At 47.1% G+C, this 24254-nt stretch overlaps 1 protein-coding gene across 1 annotated transcript in view; it reads right to left on the bottom strand.

Moving 5' to 3' along the window:
* SPON1 (spondin 1) overlaps positions 1-24254 on the bottom strand; it is a 275827-nt gene continuing 251573 nt past the window's right edge. The window contains exons 8-16 of the mRNA XM_029208778.1: positions 18075-18276; positions 16941-17081; positions 16414-16489; positions 15226-15408; positions 12782-12952; positions 12531-12698; positions 11495-11659; positions 9258-9521; positions 1-7428 (exon numbers count right to left, since the gene is read on the bottom strand). Coding sequence (XP_029064611.1) covers positions 7265-7428; positions 9258-9521; positions 11495-11659; positions 12531-12698; positions 12782-12952; positions 15226-15408; positions 16414-16489; positions 16941-17081; positions 18075-18276 — 1534 coding nt within the window. The 3' untranslated portion in view covers positions 1-7264. The remainder of the gene's footprint in view (positions 7429-9257; positions 9522-11494; positions 11660-12530; positions 12699-12781; positions 12953-15225; positions 15409-16413; positions 16490-16940; positions 17082-18074; positions 18277-24254) is intronic.

Raw genomic sequence — 24254 nt, 5'->3', positions numbered from 1 at the left:
TTCATTCTTTTTTCCTTATTCTTTTCTGTGGAAATGATTTACACCATTTTGTCTTTCAGCTCACTTATTTTCTGCCTCAGTTACTCTGCTATTGACTCCTTCTAGTGTATTTTTGATTCCAGTTATTGTATTGTTCATCTGTTTGTTCTTTAAATCTTCTAGTTCTTTGATAAACACTGCTTGTAATTTCTCAGCCTGTGCCTCCATTCTTTTTCCAAGATCTTGGATCATCTTTACTATCATTAGTGTAAATTATTTTTCAGGTAGGTTGCCTGTCTCCACCTCATTTAGTTGTTCTTGTGAGTTTTTATCTTGTTCCTTCGTCTGGAATATATTTCTCTGTCGTCTCATTTTGTCTGAGTTTCTTTGTGGTCTCCTTTCTGCTGGCTGGAGGATCATAGTTCCTCTTGCTTCTGGTGTCTGCCCTTTGGTGGGTGAGGTTGGTCTAGGGGCTTGTGCAGGCTTCCTGGTGGGAGGGACTGCTGCCTGTGGGCAGAGCTGTGTTAAGGGATGTGTTTATAGGTAGCTGTGAGCTCAGTGTGGCTTTAGGCACCCTGTCTGCTGATGGGTGGGGCTGTGTTCCTATCCTATGGGTTGTTTGGCCTGAGATCTTCCAGCACTGGAACCTGAGTAGGGCCAGGTCTTGATGCCAAAATGGCAACCTTCAGGAGAGCTCACACCTATCAGTATTCTCTGGGGCTTCTGCCACTGGTGTCCTTGCCCCCCCCGCAGTGAGCCACAGTGGATCCCTGCCTCCCCAGGATACCCTCCAAGACTCGTAAGTAGGTCCAGCCTCGGCTTCTATGGAGTTACTGCTTTGTGCTGGGTCCCAGTGTACGTGAAACCTTGTGTGTGCCCTCCAAGAGTGGAGTCTGTCTTTCCCCCAGTCCTGTGGGCCTCCTGCACTCAAGTCCTGCTGGGCTTCAAAGCTAATAAATGCCTTGGGAATTCCTCCTGATGCCAGACCCTTAGGCTGGGGAGCCTGATGTGGGGCTCAGGACTCTCTTGTGGGAGAATCTCTGTGATATGATTATTTTCCAGTTTGTGGGTCGCCCATCCGGCAGGCATGGGATTTGATTATGTCATGAAAGTGCCCCTCCTGCCGTCTTGTTGTGGCTTCTAAAAGCATTTTAATTTGAACAGATTTCTTTGTGTAAGGCTTTATTGGGTGTTCTGGGGAATGGATAGATTTCCTTCCTACAAATTACTCAGTGTCTAGTGGAGGAAGATGCAGAGTGACAAAAACAAATGCCGAGAGGGTAGAGTTAAGGCAGACTGTGAGGAGTGTGCAGAAAGTTCTCAGGTCCAGCAGAAGTGATACTTTATATTCCTCCTAGAAGATCTGAGGGAGCTTTGCTTCTTAATTAGAAGTGATGTTTTCGCTGGAGCTTGACAGATTGGTAGGCTTTGAGGTGGGAAGAGAGGAGAAGAGTGAGGTGTGGAATGGCTGGGGAAAAGCCTGGGCAGAAGCACAGAGCTGGCAGCATGCAGGGTGTATTCTGGGATTGGAACCTTAATCTAAAAGGATTTTAATGCAGTGGGGAAAAAATTACAGAGTAGACTGGGCTTGGGTTGTGGAGGGCTTTAAATACGATGGCCGTTCTGTATATAATGGGAAACTGCCAAGGTTTCTGAACAGGCAGTGCCCGAATTCAGTCTAGTGTAGTATGCATGATGGAGAGGTATGGAGTTAAGGAGGGGTGGTTAGATGAGAGGTTATTGGAATCATGGAATCTGTTCGCTTTCCATTTGTTCTGCTACTTTTGTCTAAGCCCCTCTGTCTCACACCCACGTTATTGCAGTAGTCTGTGAAGTAGTCTTTATTTCCACTTTGCCCCCACAAAGCCGTTCCTTCAGTAGCCAAAGGGATCTTTTTTAGACCATAAATTAAATGTTACACTGCTGCTTAAAATCTGTCATCGTCTCAATGCACTTGGACTAACATCTGAATCCCTCCCCATAGTGTACAAGGAAACATTCTGCAGGATGTGTCATCTTCCTGCCTCTCACATTCAAGCTGACTTGCTCTCTCACACCCTGGCACTGGCGGAGTATTTTCCAAGTCACTTGCTTCCCTTGACTGTTGCCATTAGCTGTTTCACCCTTCTGCTCCTGGCTTAGGTGCCACCTCAGAGAGCCCTCTTTGACCACCCCATTCTAATTCCACACTGCCCTGTATTTACTTCATGACACTTGCCCACCTGTGATTATTTTGTCTGTCTTGTCTGACCTGTACCTTAATATCATAAGCTCTGTGAGGGCAGAACTGTGTCTTTTGGGTTTACTGCTTTACCCACTTTGCCTGGCGTGTGCAGAAAACCATTTGATGAATGGATAAGGAGCACAGGCAACCTTCTGGTGATAGAAATAAAATATATGGTGATTGTGGCAGTTACATACAGCGTTAGTCCAGAAGGCACTGGGGAATGGGGACTGGAGCATGAAAGAGGAGGCAGGGGCTAAAAGTGCAGATTTGGAATTGATCTATTTTGAGCTAATGATTGAGGAGGTGGGAGTGGACTGAGATAGGAGGTGTGTTTGAGAGAAGGTCCAGGGTAACACTTTTGGGGAGAATGAACACTTAGGAAATTAAAAGATGAAAAGGCAGGAAAAAGCCAAGAGAAGCAGCCCATAATTGAGAAGACCCAGGAGACTATTGTCAAGGAAGCTGAGGGGTGGTAAAGAGCTTTGAGTGCTGCGCAAGGACTGGGGGGTAAGGGGCCGCAGTGCAGGGTTAGAGGTTGCTGATGAGTTTGAGAGATTTGTTTTGGTCAGTCTGCTTGGGGGACCAGATTATGGTGGGTTGTGGTGTGATTGGAGGAAAAGGAAGCGGGGGAAGTAAGTTTGGGTTACTACTCGTAGAAATTCTGTGGCAAAGTCAGAGGGTGATGGGGCAGTTGAATTGCTTGATAGGGTAGGATGTTAGAGGCATAAGAAGAAGAGCCAGTGCAGGGCACTCGGTCATAGATATGTGGGCGTGCAAGCCTGGAAGCAGCTATTACTGTTTAGGTACAGAAGCATTTGAGAGGTTCAGAAGCTTGTGGTTCGCAGGCTTTCTGACTGGTGAGTGAGAATGGCGTCGTGCAGTGCCGCTCAGACTGAGGTAAAGGGCCCGTTTAAAAATGTTTAACCTTCACCATCGTGGAATGATACAATTTCCTAATGTAATACAAAACATGAACTGTTAGAAAAATAATCATACTCTCAGATATTGTGGCAATATCAAATTACTATAAAAGTTTCTGAATGCTTTTAATTTCTGCCTCTCATTGTAGGATGGTAACGAACAGTTTGTGGATGCTCCCAGGCTGTGGTCTCTCTTTCAGTAGCACTAATGTAGTAGGTGAGGGAGCAGGAGATCCAGGTATTTTTCTTGAGTGGCCCATCTGAGTTCTTAGATGGGCTAGTGAGTTCCAGGTTAAGATCACCCAGTAGGAGTCGCATGCTAACACTAGCAAAAAGTAGAGACTCTACTTTTATAAACTCCAAGTGGAGTAAACAAGTCAGTAGCCTTGAATAAGATGTTGGCCCCTTTCCCTTCTAATACTTAAAATTACTTGAAGTAAAGGAAAACTGTTTAAACAGATAACAGTTACAACTATGAGGATTACTACCTTAAATAGGAGTACTGTTAAAATACGAGAACTTTTACCAATCAGTTCTAAAGCCAGGAAGTAGTTAAAGCACACATTCTGAGTTTTATGAAGAATTCAGAGCAATATGAGAAAGTGATAACGATAGATAATGAATGCTGTCTCCCGTTACGACATTACGTTGAGTGAAAAGTCTGGAATCGCGTTTTGCTCTGATGATGGCTGGGTAGAAGTATTGCATGTGTATTTTATTGGTCAGGAAACTTAGAGTCATAAGTGATAGAAATGCAGCTCAAGCCAGCTTCAGCACAAAGTGGGCATTTCTTGGTTTATGAGGAAGCAGGGGACTGGCGGGGTAAAACACATTCAGTGAAACTACTGCCAGGTTACCATCAGAACTCACTCTCAGGATGGGAACTGGCTAATTGTGGAGGTGGGGGAGAGAAACCCTTCAGTGTGAGAAAGCTTGTGACCAAGCCTGAGGCCAGAAAAGGTAAAATAACAGCAGTGGTTTGAAGCCAGGCTACCCGTGCTTAACCGTTGTACAACTCCTTCCTCTGCCCGACAGAGCGTACTGACAGTGTTTCTAAAGCAGGGATGCCATCATTTAAATTTGACATTTTAGTACAGATCTTTTGCTCACAGATTTCAAAAGGTTTAAATTGAAAAATTGTCTTCATGCTCACTAGCATTCAGCTGCTATTTATAGTTTGTTACAGTATCTCACTCTTTTTCAGAAGGGACTATTTTCGTTCATTCTCCCTGCTTTGGGCAATATGAAAACAAAATGAATTGTCTGTTATGAAAATTAATAGCACCAAAGAGTGCAATGTCTTGTCTTCCGTGACTCTGTGTTGTAATTAGAGATTAAACATTTATATTTAGTCTTATTTGGACAATACTGTCCATTTCTTTAGGATATAAATATTTAACTCGGGGGGGGGGGGAAGGACTGCACAGTCCTAGTACAGTTTAATATTTAACTCCTTTAAACTGAAACATGGGCTGTTAGGTCACAGAAATAATTTGACATTGTGAATTTTTGTCTTGCCGTTTTAGCCATGGACTTGACCTGGACTAAGTTTCTGGAGAATTGTTGTCATGTGAGAATGTGTAATGTATCCTTACTTCATGGACGAAGTACACACACCTTGACTATGCCTAAAACACGTTTAATACACAAAGTTCAAATTAAAAAAAGCACAAAATTGTTTAAATTTTTTCAATTCTGGGTCTGAAGAAGCCCAGGCTTTATTCTTATTTGCTACAACAGATTTCCTTCAAATAATGCATTGGCAAGGTGACAGGTGAGTGACCCCATGTCTGGTTGGGGAATATATCGCTGAACTTATTTTCATCTTAAAATGTGGATGTAAATTGGCGTCCAAGTGGTTTGGCATTGATAACAAAAATACAACAATTACAGTTGTTCTTTATATGGCAATTTTTAACTGGGTGTCTTATGATCTGTTTACTATCTCAGGTATCTCAAGTCCAAACAAATTTCATTTTTGTAGTAAAAAGTCTTTATTTCCAAAATGATTGGTTAGCCGGAGAAATTATAAACCACCTAACACAAGACTCTGGTAAGAAAGATTTGATGTTTCTTAAAAATTCCCCCTTGCAAACAAAAAAAGAGTTAACACTTATGTAACAAGAAACATGTTATCCATTCTCAGCCATTAACCAGGTGCCTGGTTTTAAGTCTCCAAAATTTGGATTAAAAATGGGACCAAATAGGAACATGCGATACTAGGGTGGCTTGTCCTTAGAGTTACTTAGGAATATACATTATATGGAACTTTGATGATTTTCATGGGTTGAGAGGAAGGATGCGTGTGGGTAGCTAAGAGTAGTGTTGCAAGAGCGAGCAGATTCTGTATCAGGACTTTTTTTTGTCCAAGTAGAAATTAAACTTCTTATTTGTTTAAATTTTGTGCTGCTTTGTGGGAGGAGAAAGCAGTTCACTTAAGGATTTAAAAAATAACGTTGGAAACAACTCAAACCTCCAGAGAGCTCAGGAATTGGTAATAGTGGTCCCTCCAGAATGAGGGTGCAAAAGGCATATCCTTTGCTGACTCTGATTGAAATGGAAACAATTGTTAAAAAGACCCAACCTTCTGAACACTGAATTAGTTTAAAACTAAAACACAAAAGACAGACCCAATGAGTTTTTTATTGAACAGTCTCTCTTGTGTTAAAGAAAATAGTACAGATTCAAGGCTATAGCATATATATATATGTTGTGTTTGGAATATCCTGATGTGTTTAATGCAGAGTGTATTCAAAGCAATGTATGCATCTCATCCATGGTACATATTTGGATTAAGCACGATAAAGAAGGCCTGCAACAGAAATGAAACGGTAGTTTTAACAATGAGTAACAACTGCTGATGGACGCAACTCGGTAAAATGACCTTTTACACTAATCCTTGATAGTCAGTCTCCCTGAATTTGGTGTGCTTATGAGTGCTCGGAAGGGGATGGAGAACCATGATCCTTCTCTATGGTTGTGTCAGAGGACCAGACCCCTGGTGTGGAGGGCTGACATAGGTTTGACTTCCCACCAGATTTTACGGCCAAGCTTGATTCTGCAACATTCCTTTCTCCCTAGATTTTGTCGTCTTTCTTGGCCTCTGAAACACTTTTTCTAAGAAACCCTCTCAAGTACAGAGATAGTATTTCTGTTGAAGGACTGGCTTGGTGGGCTGCAGACAGATTTAACAAAATGTTTGCATAACTGAAAAAATGTTTTCTTGTTAGAAACTGGTTTGAGAACTTAAAAGTCTGTGTCGGAAGATCTTAAAAACTCAGGTTTGAGACTGCTATAGAGGCCAGTTTTGCTGCCTTGGCCTTGGTTCTAGTCAGGATCTAACATCAGAAGGTTCGTAAGGCTGGCTTCCTAAGAGAATTGTGTCCAAAAAAACCCCAAAAAGAAGGGAAAAATGATTTCTAGACTTAGTACCTTTTACCTCAGGTGTAAGAACTGGTTACCTTATGTTCAAATAAAGTAGCCATCATTTCTTTCCTCTGGGGCATCAAGAACCAATATTAGGGGTTGAGATACATACGCATTTCTCGGTGAAAGAAGAAAAGCCACCCACCATCAGTGCTTCTCTTCATGTCTGCCAGCTGTTTTCCCCAAGAACTGTTGATGACTGAGGAGACTCAACAACGGGCCCTAAAGTTCCACTAAATGAGAAGAGACGAGCAAACAATAGTTTCCTGCAAGAGGGAGCAGGCCAGACGAGAATGAGGGGAATCTGCACTCCACCTGACGGGGACTGTCTCCCCCATGCTGCGCCCCGGCACCAGGCACAGAGTCATCTGCAGACAGTTGCCTCTCCGTGTGCAGGAGGCCGGGGTCTTTTTCCTGCCACCCAGGTGGGTGCTCCAGAGGGACACGTTTCCATTCAGTACAGGTGGCTGACACTACTCGTGCTGGCTGAGGGCTGGCTGAGGATGAGGGAGCACCCCCTCAGTCTGTGCCCACCAAGAAGTGTACAGAAGGATGTCCCTGGCATCCACAAGACTACTGGGCAGACCACACTGCAGAAATGAAAACTAGTGTACACGATTTAAATTGCCTTAAACAAACAAGCAAACAAACAATCCAGCCATTGGTGACTCTGAGGGGTCTAGAGTGCAGCCCTGGGAAACGTGTACCCTTGTTAACACGGGTGGACATGGCATGCTCTGATCTCCTTCTTGTCTTTGCAGCTGGTAAACTGGGAGCTTTTGAACCTTTTCTTTACAGTCATGTAGCGTTCCTGGATCCCGCCTCCACACAGTTTGGTGCATTCTGACCAGGCTGTCCACGGGCGCATCTTGCAGCCTGAAAGCATGAGAAGACCTGGTTAGGCCAGCAGACACGAGGAAAGAACAAGGAAGCTGAACTCTAGTAAACAGCTGTCAAACTTAGTTGGTTGTCTGGGCTTTTCGGCTCTTGTATGTAACGATTTGTTGAATTAAATAATGGCTAGAGTCCTTATTAGGGACTGTTAGCTTATACGTGACAGACTGCAGAAATTGGCCATAAATACTTTGCAGCTCTTCCCCATCGAGGGGCAGAGTCTGCTTCTCCACCTCTTGAATCTGGGCTTGGCTCTATGACTTGCTTTTGGCCAATGGGACATGAGCAAACATGGCTTGAAAAAAGTTGTCGGGAACCTTTCCACCACTGTGCAAGCAAGCCTGGCTATCTGTTGGAGAGACCAAGTGGAGAGAGGCTCCAGAAACACAGGTGAGGCCAATCTAGACCTTCCAGCCCCAGCTGAGCCACCACCTGACAGTAGTGACTTGTTTGTTTTGGGGTGGCTTGTTAATGCTGCAGCCACTCAAGGAGCAGTTAACCACTCTCTCTTATGCTTTGCTCCCCCAGGTACTTAGCCTCTCAAGTACTAAGTTAACTCAGGTACAATTGATTATTTTTCCTGTGTAAATAGACATGACTTTCTCAAAGAAAACTTCCCTGACCCCAAGGTTAGATCTTTAAAAAAAGAAAAAACAGTGCTTCCATAGCACTCTATACATTACTCCATTGTAGATCCAATTAATTACATTTATGATTATCCAGTCAATACTACGCTGAGCTTTATGTCATAGTGCCTGCCTGGAACATAGTTGGGCATAATGTTTGTTGACTGGCCAACTGACTGCCATGTGCAATAGACGACATTTTTTTTTGCGGTACGCGGGCCTCTCACTGTTGTGGCCTCTGCCGTTGCGGAGCACAGGCTCCGGACGCGCAGGCTCAGCGGCCATGGCTCACGGGCCCAGACGCTCCGCGGCATGTGGGATCTTCCCGGACCGGGGCACGAACCCGTGTCCCCCGCATCGGCAGGAGGACTCTCAACCACTGCGCCACCAGGGAAGCCCTAGACAACATTTTGATACGGGAACAGCTCCCTAGTGGAAAAATAGTGACCTTCAGGTAGCTCCGCATATCTGCACTTCTCTAGTCCTAGATGGAGCTGTAATGTCTTAAGGAAGAGAAGAGAGAAGGAAAAAAAAAGGGGTAATTTGAGCTGCACCTTTAAAAATAGAAACCCATTAACCTTCACTTATATGCGGCACCTTCCTTACCCACTCCAGGGAATCCAAAGACCATCAATTGGCCTGGACCCAAGACTGACCGCGGATCTTCCCAACTACCATTTCACTCTTGGCTTGGATCAGCTTATTCAGCAGTGAAGCTCTAGGTGGGATCTTTTTTTTTTTTTTTTAAAGTCCTGGAACTCCTTCAGTTATGCGGGAGGAGGGGGACACACAATCTCTCTCCTGGGCTACAGAGAAAACTGAACCAGCCTCTGTGCCTCTGTTTTTGCCACCTCCAAACCACTCAGCACAGGCCTGTTAAAGTCACGCTGTTGCTTAAAACCTTCACCTACAGAATCAAGTCATCAGCAGGCCTTTCATGGTCTGGTCCCTACCCTACCTCTCCAGCTTGGTTTCCTGCCCCACCTCTGCCATACTCTGTGTTCCTTCTGCCTTCCACTTACTACTTGAACATATCTTGCTCTTTGGTATCTCAGTGCCATTGTAATGACTACTCCTGCTGCCTGGGATGGGATGCCCTTGTTTTACTGGCAAACTCCTACAAGTTCTTCCAGACCCACTCTGCTTTGACATCTCCCTGAACGCCAGCCTCACACTTGGCAGTACCTGGAAACTGGTCCCCATCGGACTCCTCCCTCAGCTGCTCACTCCTCCGGCTCTCTCGGGCCTCCCTCCAGCGCAGCTTCTGGATGGATGGATTTCGGAGGCATTTCCGGATGCGGCACTTTTTCCGCTGCACAGTCTCCGGGCAGGGTGCACCTCCAAACTGAGGCTCCATTTGGATCATGCGGGTTCGAATCATGTGGCCTTTCCCACATGACTTGTTACATTCCGACCATTGGGACCACTCGGTGAGCTCACAGTCAATGGCTGGCAAGACACAGATGGGCGTGAGTATATCTCATGTCTGAAACAAGATACGGTCACTTATACTCTCCTTTGAACATCTCAACACAAGCCTATGGGAAATGCAGAGCAGGTGCTGTTACCCCATTTTACAGAAGAAGAAACTGAGGCTCCAAGAGGCAGACTGACTTTATCCAGCCCACACGGTTGGTAAGCAGTAGATGCAGGATTGGTGCCCAGATCAAAACCCACATGCTACGCCCTCTTTATGATTTGAGGAGGCTTTTGGGGGGACCTTGAAGATTCGTTCAAAGCCTCTTGCCTTGCTCTCGAAGCTTCTAGAATATTGTCAAATTAGCCTCAAGTGGCACAGACTAGCTTCCCACAGCCAAGGACCCTGATTTTCTGAGGGAAGGCACAGTTCACTGGTGCCATTTTCCAGAGCTGCCCAGAGCTGCCCCTGTGGACTAATACTAGGGACATTGTGACTTCTGCAGTAAGACCCAGGCAGTGTCTCTTGTTCTCGATATCATCCTGGGTCTTATATGTGGCAGTCTGCAAAAAACACAGGAGTCAGAAATAGGAAATTCAGTAGAGAAGAGGGGCAGTGGCAAGTGGTGTCATGGTTTATCATGGTAAGAGATCCAGCAGAGTCTTCTCATTAAGCCAGCATCTCACAAATGTGGACGAAAGCTAACCCATTAGAGTGATTCTCAGGATGCTTCCTAGGGAGGCAAATGATTTCCAAACTCTGCTTCCCTTGCAAAGTGAGGGCCCAGCTGGATGGATCTAGGAAAAACTCATTTTGTTCATGGTCTTAGGCCTTTTCTCCCTGTGGGAGCTCAGGCAGCTTTCCCATCTGCAGCATGGGGATAATGTTATTTTTCTCATTAGGTTGTAAGAATTAAGTAATGCTCTCAGCCCAGTTTCTGGCCCACAGTAAGTGTTCCATAAATGTTCTTTTTCTTCTCCCTTCAATTCACTGGACCCTGTGGATACAGAGTTTTGTTTAAGTCAGTAACAGTGTCTCAGAACATTCTGGAGCCCCAGCTCTGGTGAGCTGTGTTGAACACGGGGTAGAGCTTAGTAAAAGCCCAAGGCTTTGTTTAGTTTGACGGTCTGGGTCATCTCCACACATGACTTTGGCTAAAACAGCTCAGGAACTGTAATATGTAACATTGGTGGAGGTCTGCACTTCCCAAGTCCAGTGCTCGGCACTTTGTACCACTTACGTGGTTTAATTCTCAGAGCAACCTAGGAGGTTTTTCTCACTATTTTACAGATGAGGGACAGGGATGCTAAGTAGTGTGCTGAAGTTTACGCAGCCAGTAAGGGACAGAGCTAGGACCTGTCCCCAGGCACGCAGCCTGAGTAAGGGGAGGAAGCACAGAAGGCTGTCTGACTTTCCACCACCTGAAAGGGAAGCTCTCATGGAAGACTAGCCAGAAAAAATGGGCTCTCTCCTTGGAAATTAGTCCCCAGATAATAAACTCACCCTCATCTCCTCTCAAATCTCTGTGAGATTTGAGAGGAGATGAGGGTGGGCATGGAGCTTTTGAGCTTGTTGACTTGCTGGCCTGTCTTCTTATCAAGGCTGCAAAGGTACAGGAGTCACTGGTTTAAAGTCTACCCTTTGGTCATGGGTAAATAAACTGGTCACAGGGAGGAGGAATAGAATTAAAAAGCTTAGAAAACCCCATGGGCCAGACAAGCCTCCAACTTGGGGGGGGGGTGGAGAACTATGAAATACATTTTATCGAGCCTGTACTGTTTTCCATCTAAGCCTCCTGTTTAGACTTCACAGCCATTTACAATTTGGGTGTTTTGTAGATGGTTAGTGGGATCCCCTTTTACTACTGAGAAGATTGAGAGTTTAAATAACTGCTAACACAGAGATGCAGGGCCCAGCAAACAGTCATAACTGTACGAGCTAGCACAGGGCTGGTTAGCAGAAGGAGAGGAGGGGAGAGGTGGCTTCCAGGAGCTCCAGGACTTACGGCACTCGGGCAGCATGCACTTTTCCACTTGCTCCAGCGCCTCGTTACAGTCCCCGAGTTCTGCTAGAGACTTGAGCATCCGCTGGCGGGTCCGCATGCCCTTCCCACAGGTCACGCTGCAGTCGCTCCACTCGGACCACGGGGACAGCAAGCAGGGGATGGTGTCTAGACCAAGAGCCAGGTTTGCCACTGAGAACAGGCTCCCTTTGCTTTCTTTGATCTGGTGCCCTGTACCCTTTGTCCCCCACTCAAGCCCCTTGAGTAAAGTGAAATTGACCAATGGGTTCAGATAACCGAAGTGACCCGCCCCCCCCGGAACCAGGAGTGGCTCCACAGGCCACTAACTGCTGCTGTTGTCACTCTCCTGCATCTCCTCTGATCCAGCTGGTGCTCATGATGTGGCATCAGATGGGGCTCAGTAATAGGAATACACAAGTCCCACTTGAAACACCCGTGAGGGTCTGAGTAGGATCTTACTAGAGACAGAAACATCCCACATGCCCCAAGAACCATGCACTAAAAGATAGGCTCAATGATGTGTTTTTGGACACTTTGGTGCTGAAATCGCTAGAATGTGTAAGTACTTGGCTGTGTGTGTACATCTGTGTAGTGATGTGTGGGCCTGTGTGCATCTGTGCGTAGAGGAGGGGTTGTAATGCTTCATGAGGCCACAGGCAAGTCCCCACATAGAACAAGAATGAGGGGGTCTGTGATGACTTGAGGAATGCACAACCTGCCTACATGTATTCCCCCCCCCCTCCAAAAGAAAGATGCTGTGGGGCCCTATAAAACACAGCTACAGGTGAATTCTATCCAGAGGCCACCAGTTTGCCACCCCAGCATTGCTCAGAATGCCTCTCAAAGGAGGCCACTCTCTGGGTCTGGATGATGTCCTCACACCTATAGCTCTCGCTCCTAGAAGTGCCCTGCAAGGATGGGGGCGGGGTCCATATTTCCTCTTGCACCTGCCCAGCCTTGACAGTGGTAATAGTAAGGGCTGCTGCGGTCCTCTGTCCCCTCTCCCACGCCCACTCACGGCACTCGGGCATCATGCACTTCTCTGCCTGAGACGTCTCAGCCTTGCACATGGAGCCGTCCGCCGGGCTCATCTTGACCATGCGGTGCCGCTTCTTCATGCCCATCCCGCAGGTGGCGCTGCACTCGTCCCACTCGCCCCACTCGGTCATCAGGCAGCTGCTGGGAGCTGGGAAGCCCGGCGGTGTTTAGCGTCGCCTTGGCAGCCTCGGGAGCCCCGCGCCCGCCCCTCCCGCCCGGCACCCCACTCACAGCACTCCTCGTTGACCGTGCACTTCTCCGTCTCCTCAGTGGGCAGCGTGCACACGGAGCCGTCCTCCGGGAACTGCTTCACGTACCTCTCCCGGGACCGCATGCCAGTGCCGCAGGAGATGCTGCAGGGCGACCAGGTGATCCACTCGGACATGGTGCAGGTGGAGCCGTCTGCAACACAGGAGCAGATACTGCAGACCGGGCGCCACGACGCCGGGATCCGCACGACCAGCCAAACTCCCCAAAGGCGGGCGTCAAGAAGGCCAGCTGGCATTCAGGGGCAGTTAGGCAGTTGAGGATGGAAGTCGACATAAAAGGCACACATCTTTAAACTAGGAATTGTTCTTTAAAGGAAGTGCTTTTTTCCAGGTGCACGGAGCACTCGTGATGACTCCTCGTCTCATGACGACACATTTGAAAGATGGTTGGATGGATAGGAGTGTGTGTGTGTATGTGTGTGTGCCTGTTCTAAAGAAGAAGAGGGAAATGAAGTCGTCCATCCACCCATCCATTTACTCATGTCAGTAAATCTTTACCGACTGCTTAGTGGTATGTACTGAGGTTAAAGAGATGTGTAAGATACGGATTTTGATCTACTCCAGAACGAGAGATGGGCACATAAACTGCAAAACAGACATAAGCCCAGTGGATTGGAATGGGGATGCTCCTTGGAGTTCTGGGTGAGATTTCACAGAAGAGGGCACATCTGAGTGCACTTTTGTTGGGTAGAGAATATCTGTATTTAAGGTGAAGGGAACAGCTCCTGCAATAACCTGTACCGAGTGTATTGTGTGTGGCACTGGGAGATGAGGCTAGAAAGAAGGACTGAAGTCAGAGTGTGAAGCCTCCTGCACATGTCCGCAGGCTGTCACGTGCACATGGGTGATGCCTACACGTTGTTATTGAACCTATGGACAGTGTTGCTAGACAGTGCTTGCTGGCGGTGCAGTAATAAAGATGGCTGGAACCCACATTAGACACAGGGAAATTCTGACACGTCCTACAATGTGGATGAACCTGCGGACATTATGCTGAGTGAAATAAGCCAGTCACAAAAAGACAAATACTGTATGATTCCACTTATATGAGATACCTAGAATGGTCAGTTCTTAGAAAGTAGAACGGTGGTTGCCAGGGGTTGGGGGAATGGAGAGTTAGTGGCTAATGGGTCTACAGTTTGTTTTGCGAGATGAAAGGAGTTCTGGAGATAGAGGGTGGTGATGGTTGCGTGTGTGTGTGTGTGTGTGTGTACACAATACCACTGAACTGTACAATTAAAAATAGTTAAGTTGGTAAACTTGATGCTGTGTACCACCAAAACTACACCACCAGGCAGAGCCCAACATGTTTCAGAATTGTCATTACTTCCTGGGAGCCACCTGAACTCCACTCCTGTAGAGGGGGTGGTTAAAGATCTCATTTCCCACTGCAGGCCACAGACAGCCCACCCATCTGCCTCCCCTCAACCCCAAGAAAGAGAAAGCCTCCAGCGTTGCCAGTCCTGTCACAACTTCCTGCCTGCCTGTTCGTAGGAATGGCCTGTGCATGCAGGGTTCACTCCTTTCTGAAGTGCCTTATCATGGGCACAAACAGCAATAAACCACTGTGGAGTGCAGCCAGGAGAGGTATTTAAGACTGTGCCCCAGAAAGAGCCCGAGAGTCAATGACCTGCAGTGGTGGGTGAGCTTTCTTCAGTTATCCTCAGCTTGGAAATGACTTTCTTCCTGCCATAAACCAGCCCAGCCTATACATCCCTTCCTATTGCCTTGTTACACCTCTGAGACAGTTAAGATCAGAGCACAGAGTATAGATCTGTTCAGTCAGAGAGAGGAAGTGTACCCTGGAAAGTAGGCAGCTGGCCTTTGCACAGCAATCAGAGTAGTGCCATGTTGAAGCCTGAGCCATCATGACATGGGTGGTTCAAGCTTATAGTTCAAGCCTGACCTTTGACCAGTTACAGAATTGCTGCAGTCAGTCCAAAGGTCCTGACGCAAGGAACTGAGGGCTCTGACCCAGGCTGAGGTAGGACATGCACGGGGTCCATGAATGACACAGAATTAGGGCAATGATTTAGATTCAATCTTGGCCAAGCTGTTCACCTGCTTCTTAAAAAGAGGTTGAAGTTAAGGCCCAGAAGCAGGCAGCTTGCTATCTGTTGTTTGTCATAAGTAAGATGTGTGCTAGCTCTTCAGTAACTTGTGTCTATTTTCTTCCATGGCTGGGGGGTCAGTTAATCTCAATTCTTTTGATGTCATAAGACATGTCTGTGTTCACAGCCCTCAAGATACTGTTGGACATGGGAGTCTGCCCTTGGTGGTTCCCACTGACAAATACAGTCAGGGTCCTAGTGCCCCACTGGGGGGGGGGGGTGCTACCTGACCAGCTATGAGAGGCTGGCACGGCCAGGCAGGACCCTCCCTTCTCGAGCCTGGGTGTCTCGTCACCTCCATCGCTGCAGCCCGGGCCCGTGCAGGGCTGGAAGTCCTGGGTGTCGGGACAGGGGACACTGAGGTCCAGCTGCGCCTTCAGCATGCGTTGCCGCATCCTCTTGCCTTTGTCACAGGTGGAAGAGCTGCAGGCGGACCACGGGGACCAGTTGGAGTAGATGCAGGTTTCGGGGGTGTCATCTGGGAAGAGTATGTGACATGGTTTTCCTGGGAGCCTGTGGAAGCTGTGACTGGCCCTCTCTCCCCAGACGAGCTCACGCGGGGACAAGAAAATCCCCGCTGTCTGCCCAGCCTCCGGGAGCCTGGGTACTCCGGGGATGCAAGCAGCCATTCACTTGCCTTTCAAAATTATAGTTTGGGCATTCCACTAATAAAAATCTAAGTAACTTAATAAGGAAAGATTCTCTTACTCTCTCTTCCCCTCAACACATGAACACAAGCCCCTCACCCTGGCAGACATCGTTTCCACACAGGTGCAGGCAAATCACAGGCAATTGGGGGGAAACACAGGTTTTTCCGTGTGGTGTTGCTCATCTTCCCAGTGACCCAGACACACTGTCATGATGAGAATAAGGGTGGCCATTGTTCACTGAGCACTTACCATGTGCCAGCATCATTCTAAGAACCGTATTTGTCTTATCCCGTTAGCTCCTTACCACAGCTCTCTACAAGGCGGGTTCTTCTATTATCCCCATTTTACAGTTGAGGAAACTGGTAGAAAGGTGGGCCTCTTGCCCAGGGCCACAGGAGGAGAGCCCAGCTTGTCTGGCTCCAGATCCTATGAGAGAACTTGAGCTGAAGCCAGGGCTCTGCCACTGCCTCCTGACTGTAGGGTCTGGGCTCGCTTTCCTTGCTGGGGAAGTGGATGGACCCACTCCTGCCTCACAGGACAGTGTGAGAATCAAAGCAGAGAGTCATCCGTGAAGCCCGTGCAAATGCCATTTGCCTGATACTGTTGAATATATATTCCAGTGTCGTACCTTCACCAATTCCCTTAGACTTTGTGCCTAGCCTTGGCCTTGTTTTGAATTATATTTCAAGAAGAAATCCGCAAAGAAGGGATTACCAAATCAAAGGATATATTTGTGGCTTTTAAAACATGTTAGCAAACTGCTTTCCCAAAAGGTAGTTTTATGTTTCGTTCCCAGTTTATGTTGCCGCCTGCAACAAAGGAAGATGACTTACCTTCATCTTTCTCTTCTGGAGCCAGGTCTGCTACAATATCGTCAACATTGTCAGGTACAATATTGCACTGTTCCCCCTGCAAAAGGAATTTTACTTGGAGGGCTCACGTTAAAGAACGGAAAGTGGGGGGGAAAGATGAAAGAGGATATAAAATCGAAAGCCCACCCTGTATACAGATCCTAGGCCATGGCGGAGTTCTGGCTCGCTTTTACAACCTGACCGGTTAAAGAAATGGCAGTAAAGCCACAACTTCCCACTTCCTGACCCATGGCAGACATTAGCAGTTCATTATGGCATTCATGATGAAGCCTAGTTCCCTGGAGCACATCATTTGGTTGAGCGTCAAACTGTACCACCATGTTCATTTTGCTCATTTATACCTTATGAATAATTTGCATTCTAGAAACTCTGGTAGGCCCAGGAATTCCACATCCTGAATATGCCAGGGACCGCATGATTCAAGAGCTGAAAGGGGTCTGGTCTCCTGATGGGAAGGGTCTGTGCCAGGGTGAGCTCTAACCCGGTACCTTCCGAGCGATTCTCTCAATGACAACTCTGGCTACTTGAGTGATGGACCCGCCCTCTGGATCGTAAAAAGGACTCTGAGGATGGTCCAGGCTGGTCAGGGGTCGGATTTTCTCCTGGGGAATTGTGGGCTTGTTGGGTGACTGCAGTGGAGAAAACACAGATACAGAGAGTGGGAAATAAAACTGGTTAAAAACCACAAAGATTTGATATATGATCAGAACAAAAACCTTGAAAGGAATTTAACAAGTATAACTGCTATTTATATTTACAGAATTTTGTTCATGCCATGTGTTGTACATGAACATTTGTAGATCTATACTTTCAAATTCTCCCATGTACACAGTAGGATTATGCCCAGATGAAGATGCCGAGTTTTAGAGAGCCATTTCCAGCTAGGAAATTGCTGAACCAGGTTGGTGTGAATCCAGAGTTCTTCCCACTAGACCAGGAGTTGGCAAACTTGTCTGAGGAGGGTCAGATGGTAAATATTTTAGGCTTTGTGGGCCAACTGTGTCTGTTGCAACGACTCAACTCAGTTGTAGTGAGAAAGCAGCCCCAGACAACATGCGATTGAATGCGTGAGGCTGGGTTAGAAAACTCCAGGTTGCCCCCAAACCATAGTTTACCAATGTCTGTTCTAGATTGCTCTACCACTGGTTTTCTGATGATTCCAGATTTCGATGCAGTTGCTGTGCCGACCATATCTGGAAAATACTGACATTCACAGGAGAATCCAAACTTCTTAGCCTGGCCGTCCGGAAACCTTCGGAATCTGGCCCAGCTTAACACACGTCAACTTCCTGCAGTTCCCCATTCTCTCTCTCTCTCTCTCTCTTTTTGCCTCCATGCCTTTTGCCTGCTGTTCCTTAATGCTTATCTCTGAACTGCTCTTCAGCACAGTCCCTTCCTGTGCTCTCCTGACCAGCTGCATGGACACTTCCCGGAGCCCGAGTCACACAGCATGTGAGTATGTGATGATGGGACCATGCTGGGCTCCCCTACCGGACTGTGAGTTCATCTGGTACAGAGCCTGGGCCACACTCACCTCCATAGCCAGGGCATCCAGAACAGGGCCAGACAAGGAGCAGACACTCGGGGAGGTTTGTCACTCACCACTCCAGGCGCACACGTACCTCATAGGTCACCCCACTGTCGGTGCCAGCGTCCCAGGGAATCAGGTCCTGCACCACTTTCTGGACCCAGCCACACTCTTTGGTGCACAGATCCTCTGCGGACAGGCCCACGTTCCAGTCGGGACTGGGGCCCATCATGGTCAGGAAGGACATTAAGTGGCGTGTCCTGTCCACTGAAAATTCAGCCGAGGGTGCTGCTCTCCTGGAAACCAAATACAGAGACCTTTACCTTCGGGGCCCTGCGGGGTGCATGCTCTGAGGGACATTTGGCCAGACGATTGCTAAAGGATGAGAGGGAGAGAAAGAAGGGGGATTCTCCCACTCGTCTCTGCCTTTGGCTATTACTGGTTTCTCTCTCCAAGCCCATCCATTGGCCACACGTGGAGAGAAACCATATGCTACCACACTATCCTTTTTTTTTTTTGTGTGGTACGCGGGCCTCCCACCGTTGTGGGCTCTCCCGTTGCTTGCGGAGCACGGGCGCCAGACGCGCAGGCTCAGCGGCCATGGCCCACGGGCCCAGCCGCTCCACGGCATGTGGGATCTTCCTGGACCGGGGCACGAACCCGTGTCCCCTGCATCGGCAGGCGGACTCTCAACCACCGCGCCACCAGGGAAGCCCACGCTATCCATTTTTAATGTGTCTTCAGCACTTACTATTATTTTGTGTTTTCTTATTTGTTTAGCTGTTTATTGACTCTCATTTCTCACTGGAGCGTAAGCTCTGGGAGAGCAGGGATTCTGTTTGCCTTCTTCACTGCTTTATTTCCAGTGCCTGGCACATCGTAGATGCTAAGCCAATGTTTTTGAATAAACGAATGAACAAATACTACGGGCTACGTCTGCGCCCAGCCGTATTGGAAGTGAGGTGAATTTGACAAAAACTGCTTAATGATGCCCCAAGCCTTTCCTTATACATTTTCATAGATGCCTCAGAGCAGACCTGGGGTAAGGATTATTGACTCCAATTTATGGATGAGGACACTGAGGCTCAGAAGTGTTATGTGATGTAACTTGTCTAGAGTCACAAAGTGAAGTGCCAGAACGGAGACCACAACCGAAGTCAATCTTAAATTCAAGGTCCAAGTTCTTTTCGTCATCAGTTTCTAAGTCCCCACCACCCCCAGCCCCACTTCACTCTCTAGAGCAACATTGTGCCATCAGAGGGATTATCTCCCCAGCCTGCTGCCTCCAGTGCCCCCAGAGGCTGCTCAGAGCAAGGCCCTGCCCTGGCAGCAGAGCTCACCCATCGCCTCACAGCTGGTTCCTTGGCCGTTTCCTCCAGTAGGCGAGCAGGGACCCAGCTGTAGAGCCAGACACCTTTGGCTGACAGCCCCCAAGCTGTGAGAGGCAGTTCTTCAACCTCTGTGTCCTCGTGTTGCTTAGACAAGGTCCTAGGAGTGGCCAGAGCTGTATGAGATCAACGGTGGCAGCCCACTGAGAGGCGTGGTGGGAGAGCTATAGTCAGCCACACTTGGTGGCACACCTGCATTATTTTATTTTCTCTTCATGATACTCCTGTGGGGGTTAGAATTACCATCTCACTTTGTAAAGAAGAAAGGAAAGCGTATAGAAGTTAATAAACTTTGAGACGCAGCTGGTGAGGCTGAGGCATGAAGACAGCTCTGCCTGACTCTCCGCCCAGGCTGCCGATCATGGGGAATCCTTAGCTGGAGACCAACTCGTCTGTTCAGTCCGGTTGGCAGTTGTTTGGGAGTCTCTGTGCCTGTCTGTTGGGACCAGCTGCTCCTGGCTGCCCTCATCTGTCCCCAGAAAGCAATGACTCCAGGCTTGCTTGGGCCCTGTGGAACTGGGCCCCTTGGGCAGGCCGGATGGGATCCGGCAACAAGCAGAGAAGGTGGGAAGCCTGGGTGTGCATCATCCCATACCACCTCTTAGAGCTGCGTTATCCTTGGACAAATGACTAAACCTTTCTGTGCCTCAGTATCCAAATCTACAGAATGGGGATCCCCGTAACTGCTACCCCAAAGGGTTATTGTTAGCATTTAATGACAGAACTCGCATCCAGTACTTAGCTCAGTGTCTGGCACCTGACCAATTATTACTACAGTAAGTCCCCTACATATGAACCTTTAAGTTGCAAACTTTCGAAGATGCGAATGTGCATTCCATCAGCGTCAGGCGTGAGTGAAACTGCAGCTCGCCCTCCATCTCCTATTGCTGACGATCCTTCAGCTCTGCCATCTCCCCACCTCCTCTCCCTCCTCCAGGCAGTAACTCTCCTTGCCTGTTCACTCGATGCCAGCCCCTGTATGCCAGCTGTTGTACTGGACTGCTGCACTTTTCAAGTACAGATTAATGTAAGATTAAAAATGTTTTCTTCATTTTTTTGTTTGTTTTTTATGTATCATTTGTCTGAAAACTATTATAAACCTATTACAGTACAGTACTATATAGCCGATTGTGTTAGTTGGGTACCTAGGCTACCTTTGTTGAGCTTATGAACAAGTTGGACTTTAGAACGCAGGAACGGAACTCATTCGTATGTAGGGGACTTCCTGTATTACTGAGTGAAGCAGCACTGAAGGGTCATCTGGAGATCAGAAAAGAGAGGCAAGGGGAGGGAGGCCTTCCGGAATGCACTTCTCACTTCAGCCTGATGCCAGTGTAGGTTCTGGAACCTGAGTGGAGGAAGAGCCTGGCCTGAACCTGGCTTTGGCACCAGGACCCACGTGCACTTGCATCTGCCGGGAAGGCTCTCCTTCAGTGGCCTTCGAAGTGTGGTCCTTGGACCAGAAACATCGGCGTCCTCTGGGAACTTGCTAGAAATGCGAATTATTGGGCCTCACCCCAGATTTACTTACAGACTGAGGGTAGGACCCAGCATTTTGTTTTAATAATCCCTCCAGGTGATTCTAATGTGCCTCAACTTTGAGAATCACTGGTCTGCTCATCTTCCAAGCCTCAGGTCACGAGTCACCTCATCCAGGAGCCTGTCTGACCCCCCGCACTGAGACCAGTGCCTTTGGTCTGTATTTCCACACACTCTGTGTAGGTCTCTGAGCTGTACCCTTTGATTGTCATCTCTTCCTCACTGTTTGGTCTCCCCCACTAGACTAGGAGCCCTTTGAGGGCACAAACCTGTTTCACAGCCATATCCCAATACCAGTTTTCCAGTGGGCCAGCTGAACAAGTAGATGTAGGATGACTTGAGCTCCACTACTTACTCGATCTTGGGCAAGTAACTCTCACTCATCCTCTTCCAGTCTCAATTTCTTCATCTGACATTACCCACCTGCCGTGTTGCTGTGAGGCTCAGATGATATGTTAGGAGGCCTTTATAAACTGCTAAAGCCCCACACTTACATAGTCTGCTATTTAGTTAGGTACAAATTGGGGGATTTCATTTCCTTTTCCCATGCATGCATTTACTGGCATGTAGGTCATTGCTTTTAGCAGCTTCTTTAAAGACCTGGCTTCTACAACAATTGCAGTCTGGGGAGCTGCGGCATTGCTCACCTAGGGATTAACAGGACACCGTCTGGGGTCTGCCTTCCAGTAACTGCCTGGCAGAGAGCATGGGCATGTGGGCAGAGCGGGGCTGCTTGGCTATGGACCCCTCGGGAGTCCAGCAGTGCCTTGGAGGAAGGCTTCTCTTCTGTTGCCATAGAGACCAACCACTACACCTGTTACCTGCCCATCTCCCTGAGCATATGGTTGTGGGTCAGGTAGTCTTTCGTATCCTGTACCCCATGGATGAAGCTATTCATCATGACAACCTAAGAGGACAAAACCAGCTCTACTTGGGAATCCACAGCTGGAGAAACGAAACCAACCCCCATCCAGCACACCACCCTGCTACTCTGCCCAGCTGAAGGATGTAACTATCTTGAGAACCTCCTGTGTTTTACAAGGCTTATACAGATCATTCTCTGCTAATGCATTTTGGCCAAACCTGTAACCTGAGTGAGGTATCCCCCAGACCTTGGTAAGTGTTTCAAGGGGTAGAAAATTTGGGGCAACTGATCCCTGCACAAAACGCCTGACCTTAGGTTGGGTGATATGGTCAATTTGGCTGTAAAAGCCTGGGAACGATTTCATAACATGTTCAGTTACGTCCTGCTCTTTTCTTGTACCCTTGACTGGAAAATTCGTCCTCAGGCCCCCCAGCTTGAGGGGAGGAAATGTTTCCTGCCCTCACCTCAAATTGCTTAGGACCCCTGGTGTACCTTCCCAGAGCATGTTGAACTCACTCTTTCCTTGGAGTTCCTTGTTTAATTTCCATCTTCCCTGTTAGTTTCCAAAAGAATAGGGACCATTTTTGTCCTGTTTACAGCTATATCCCGGTGCCTGGCTTAGAATTTGGCATGCGGTAGATTCTCCTCAAATATTTGTTGAAATAAATGAGTTAATCTAGGAAATGAATATGGAGCTCTTAACACTTCCTTTGGCCTTCAGACCTAATTTTAAAATTACCTCAAAGTATTTATTCTATAATAAAAATGCTATTTAAAATAATGAAATGGATAAGAATATATGTGTTTTCTTTAGGAAACGCTAGATATGACTGGAATTCGTTAATTTGACCAAACCATAATAAAAATTCTTACTCATGCCTTTCTTACATGCCATGTCTTCCCATATAAAGTATTTTATTAATTTGATCTTATTTTTCTATCTGGGATTTAAATTTTTATCACTTTTCTGGCAAAGAGAATTGATCTGACCATACCATATAACAATATACTATAACGTATGATAATGAAAATGGTGTAATATCCAGGATAAGATAGAAATATAGATCAGTGGCACAGGCTGAAGATTCCAGAAACTTTAGGTAAGGACTCATATAAAATTGAGGGGGCGGGGAAAGATCATGCAACAAGTGGGGTTGGGCTAACTTAATTGCAGTTTTAAAAAATATGGTATTCACATGTAATATCACACACACACACACACACACACACCCAAACAGCAAAAACTCAGAGTTAAGTAAAAAACAACCAGATCATAGGGAAAAAAAGTCAAGTTTTTTGATCTGTTAGAGAAACGTTAATTTTCTCAGCTTTGAAACAATAAAAGCAATCACAAAAGTAATTGAATTATATACCAACTAAAAACATCTGCATAATGGAAACAACAGTGTTGAATTAGAAAGGAAAAATGACATGTTAGCAAAAATGTCTCCCTCTAGTTTGACTGACAAATGTTAATATCTATAGTATGTACAGAGCTAGTCCAAATCTGTAAAAAAAAAAAAAAAAAAAAAAAAAAAACCAACAAAAAACACCACAATCCCAATAGGTAAAGGAAAGTTATGAACAGACAATTCACACCAGAAAAATGAAAACCAAATGAAGACACAGAGATATCTTGTGCCTTTTTCCATTCAGAGAGGCAGCGTGATGTGGGAGAGAACAAAGGGGACTGGAAGAGACAGCTGGATTTGAGCCCTGGTTCAGTCACTTATTAGCTATGTGACAGCCGCTTTGACCTCGTCTCCCTTTACAATTACTAATCTGCAAAATGGGAGCATCCTCAGACCCACCCCAGGGCTTTTAGTGAGGAAATGGCTTATCATCGTGACTGGCACCATAAAAGCACTTGGTAAATGTTGATTTCCTTCTCACTCCGCTTTTCTAAACAAAGCTTTCAAAAACACGACGAAAGAAAAGAGGCAATAAAGGATTTTTATGGTCCTTCTAGAGACTTACTATACCATTCTAAGTTACAGATCCATATCTGTGAGACTCAGGTCACTCATATGCTGAGTTCTATCCTCTTGTTCGTTTCAAATAATCCTCAATAAAGAGCTTTCAAAGTTGCAGAAACTCAATCTCGACACTAGGCGGTGCTAGAGCCATTCACTAGGCTGAAGTCTGTGTGCCTGGAGGAAGGTTTCAGAGAGGTCTCTGCCTTGGACAACTCTGTTTATAACTTGGAGGCATCTAGGGCTCCGAGTCCATCTGGCCTGTTAGACCTCTATGTTCTCTAGTCCAAGGACAGTCTTCCTTTACAATCCTGGGGACATCAACGGACCTGGGCAGGTTCTACAGGAGATTGGGAGCACCCTGAAACTTCCAGCCCTGATTTGACAGAAAGATGCTTCTGGCCCCCTGGGAACCATGGCTGGGATGATTAAGGGGGCACAGACCCTCCAGAGGCATGATTTCTGGAAAGGGTGACCATGTCTCTATTTCACCTGCCTCTCATCTGTCT

Source organism: Monodon monoceros, unplaced genomic scaffold (genome assembly GCF_005190385.1).
Source record: "Monodon monoceros isolate NGI ecotype Baffin Bay Population unplaced genomic scaffold, NGI_Narwhal_1 Super_Scaffold_7, whole genome shotgun sequence".
Lineage (NCBI taxonomy): Eukaryota > Metazoa > Chordata > Mammalia > Artiodactyla > Monodontidae > Monodon > Monodon monoceros.
Note: the sequence above shows the minus strand (reverse complement) of the source record. Positions and strands in the feature narration are given on the sequence as shown.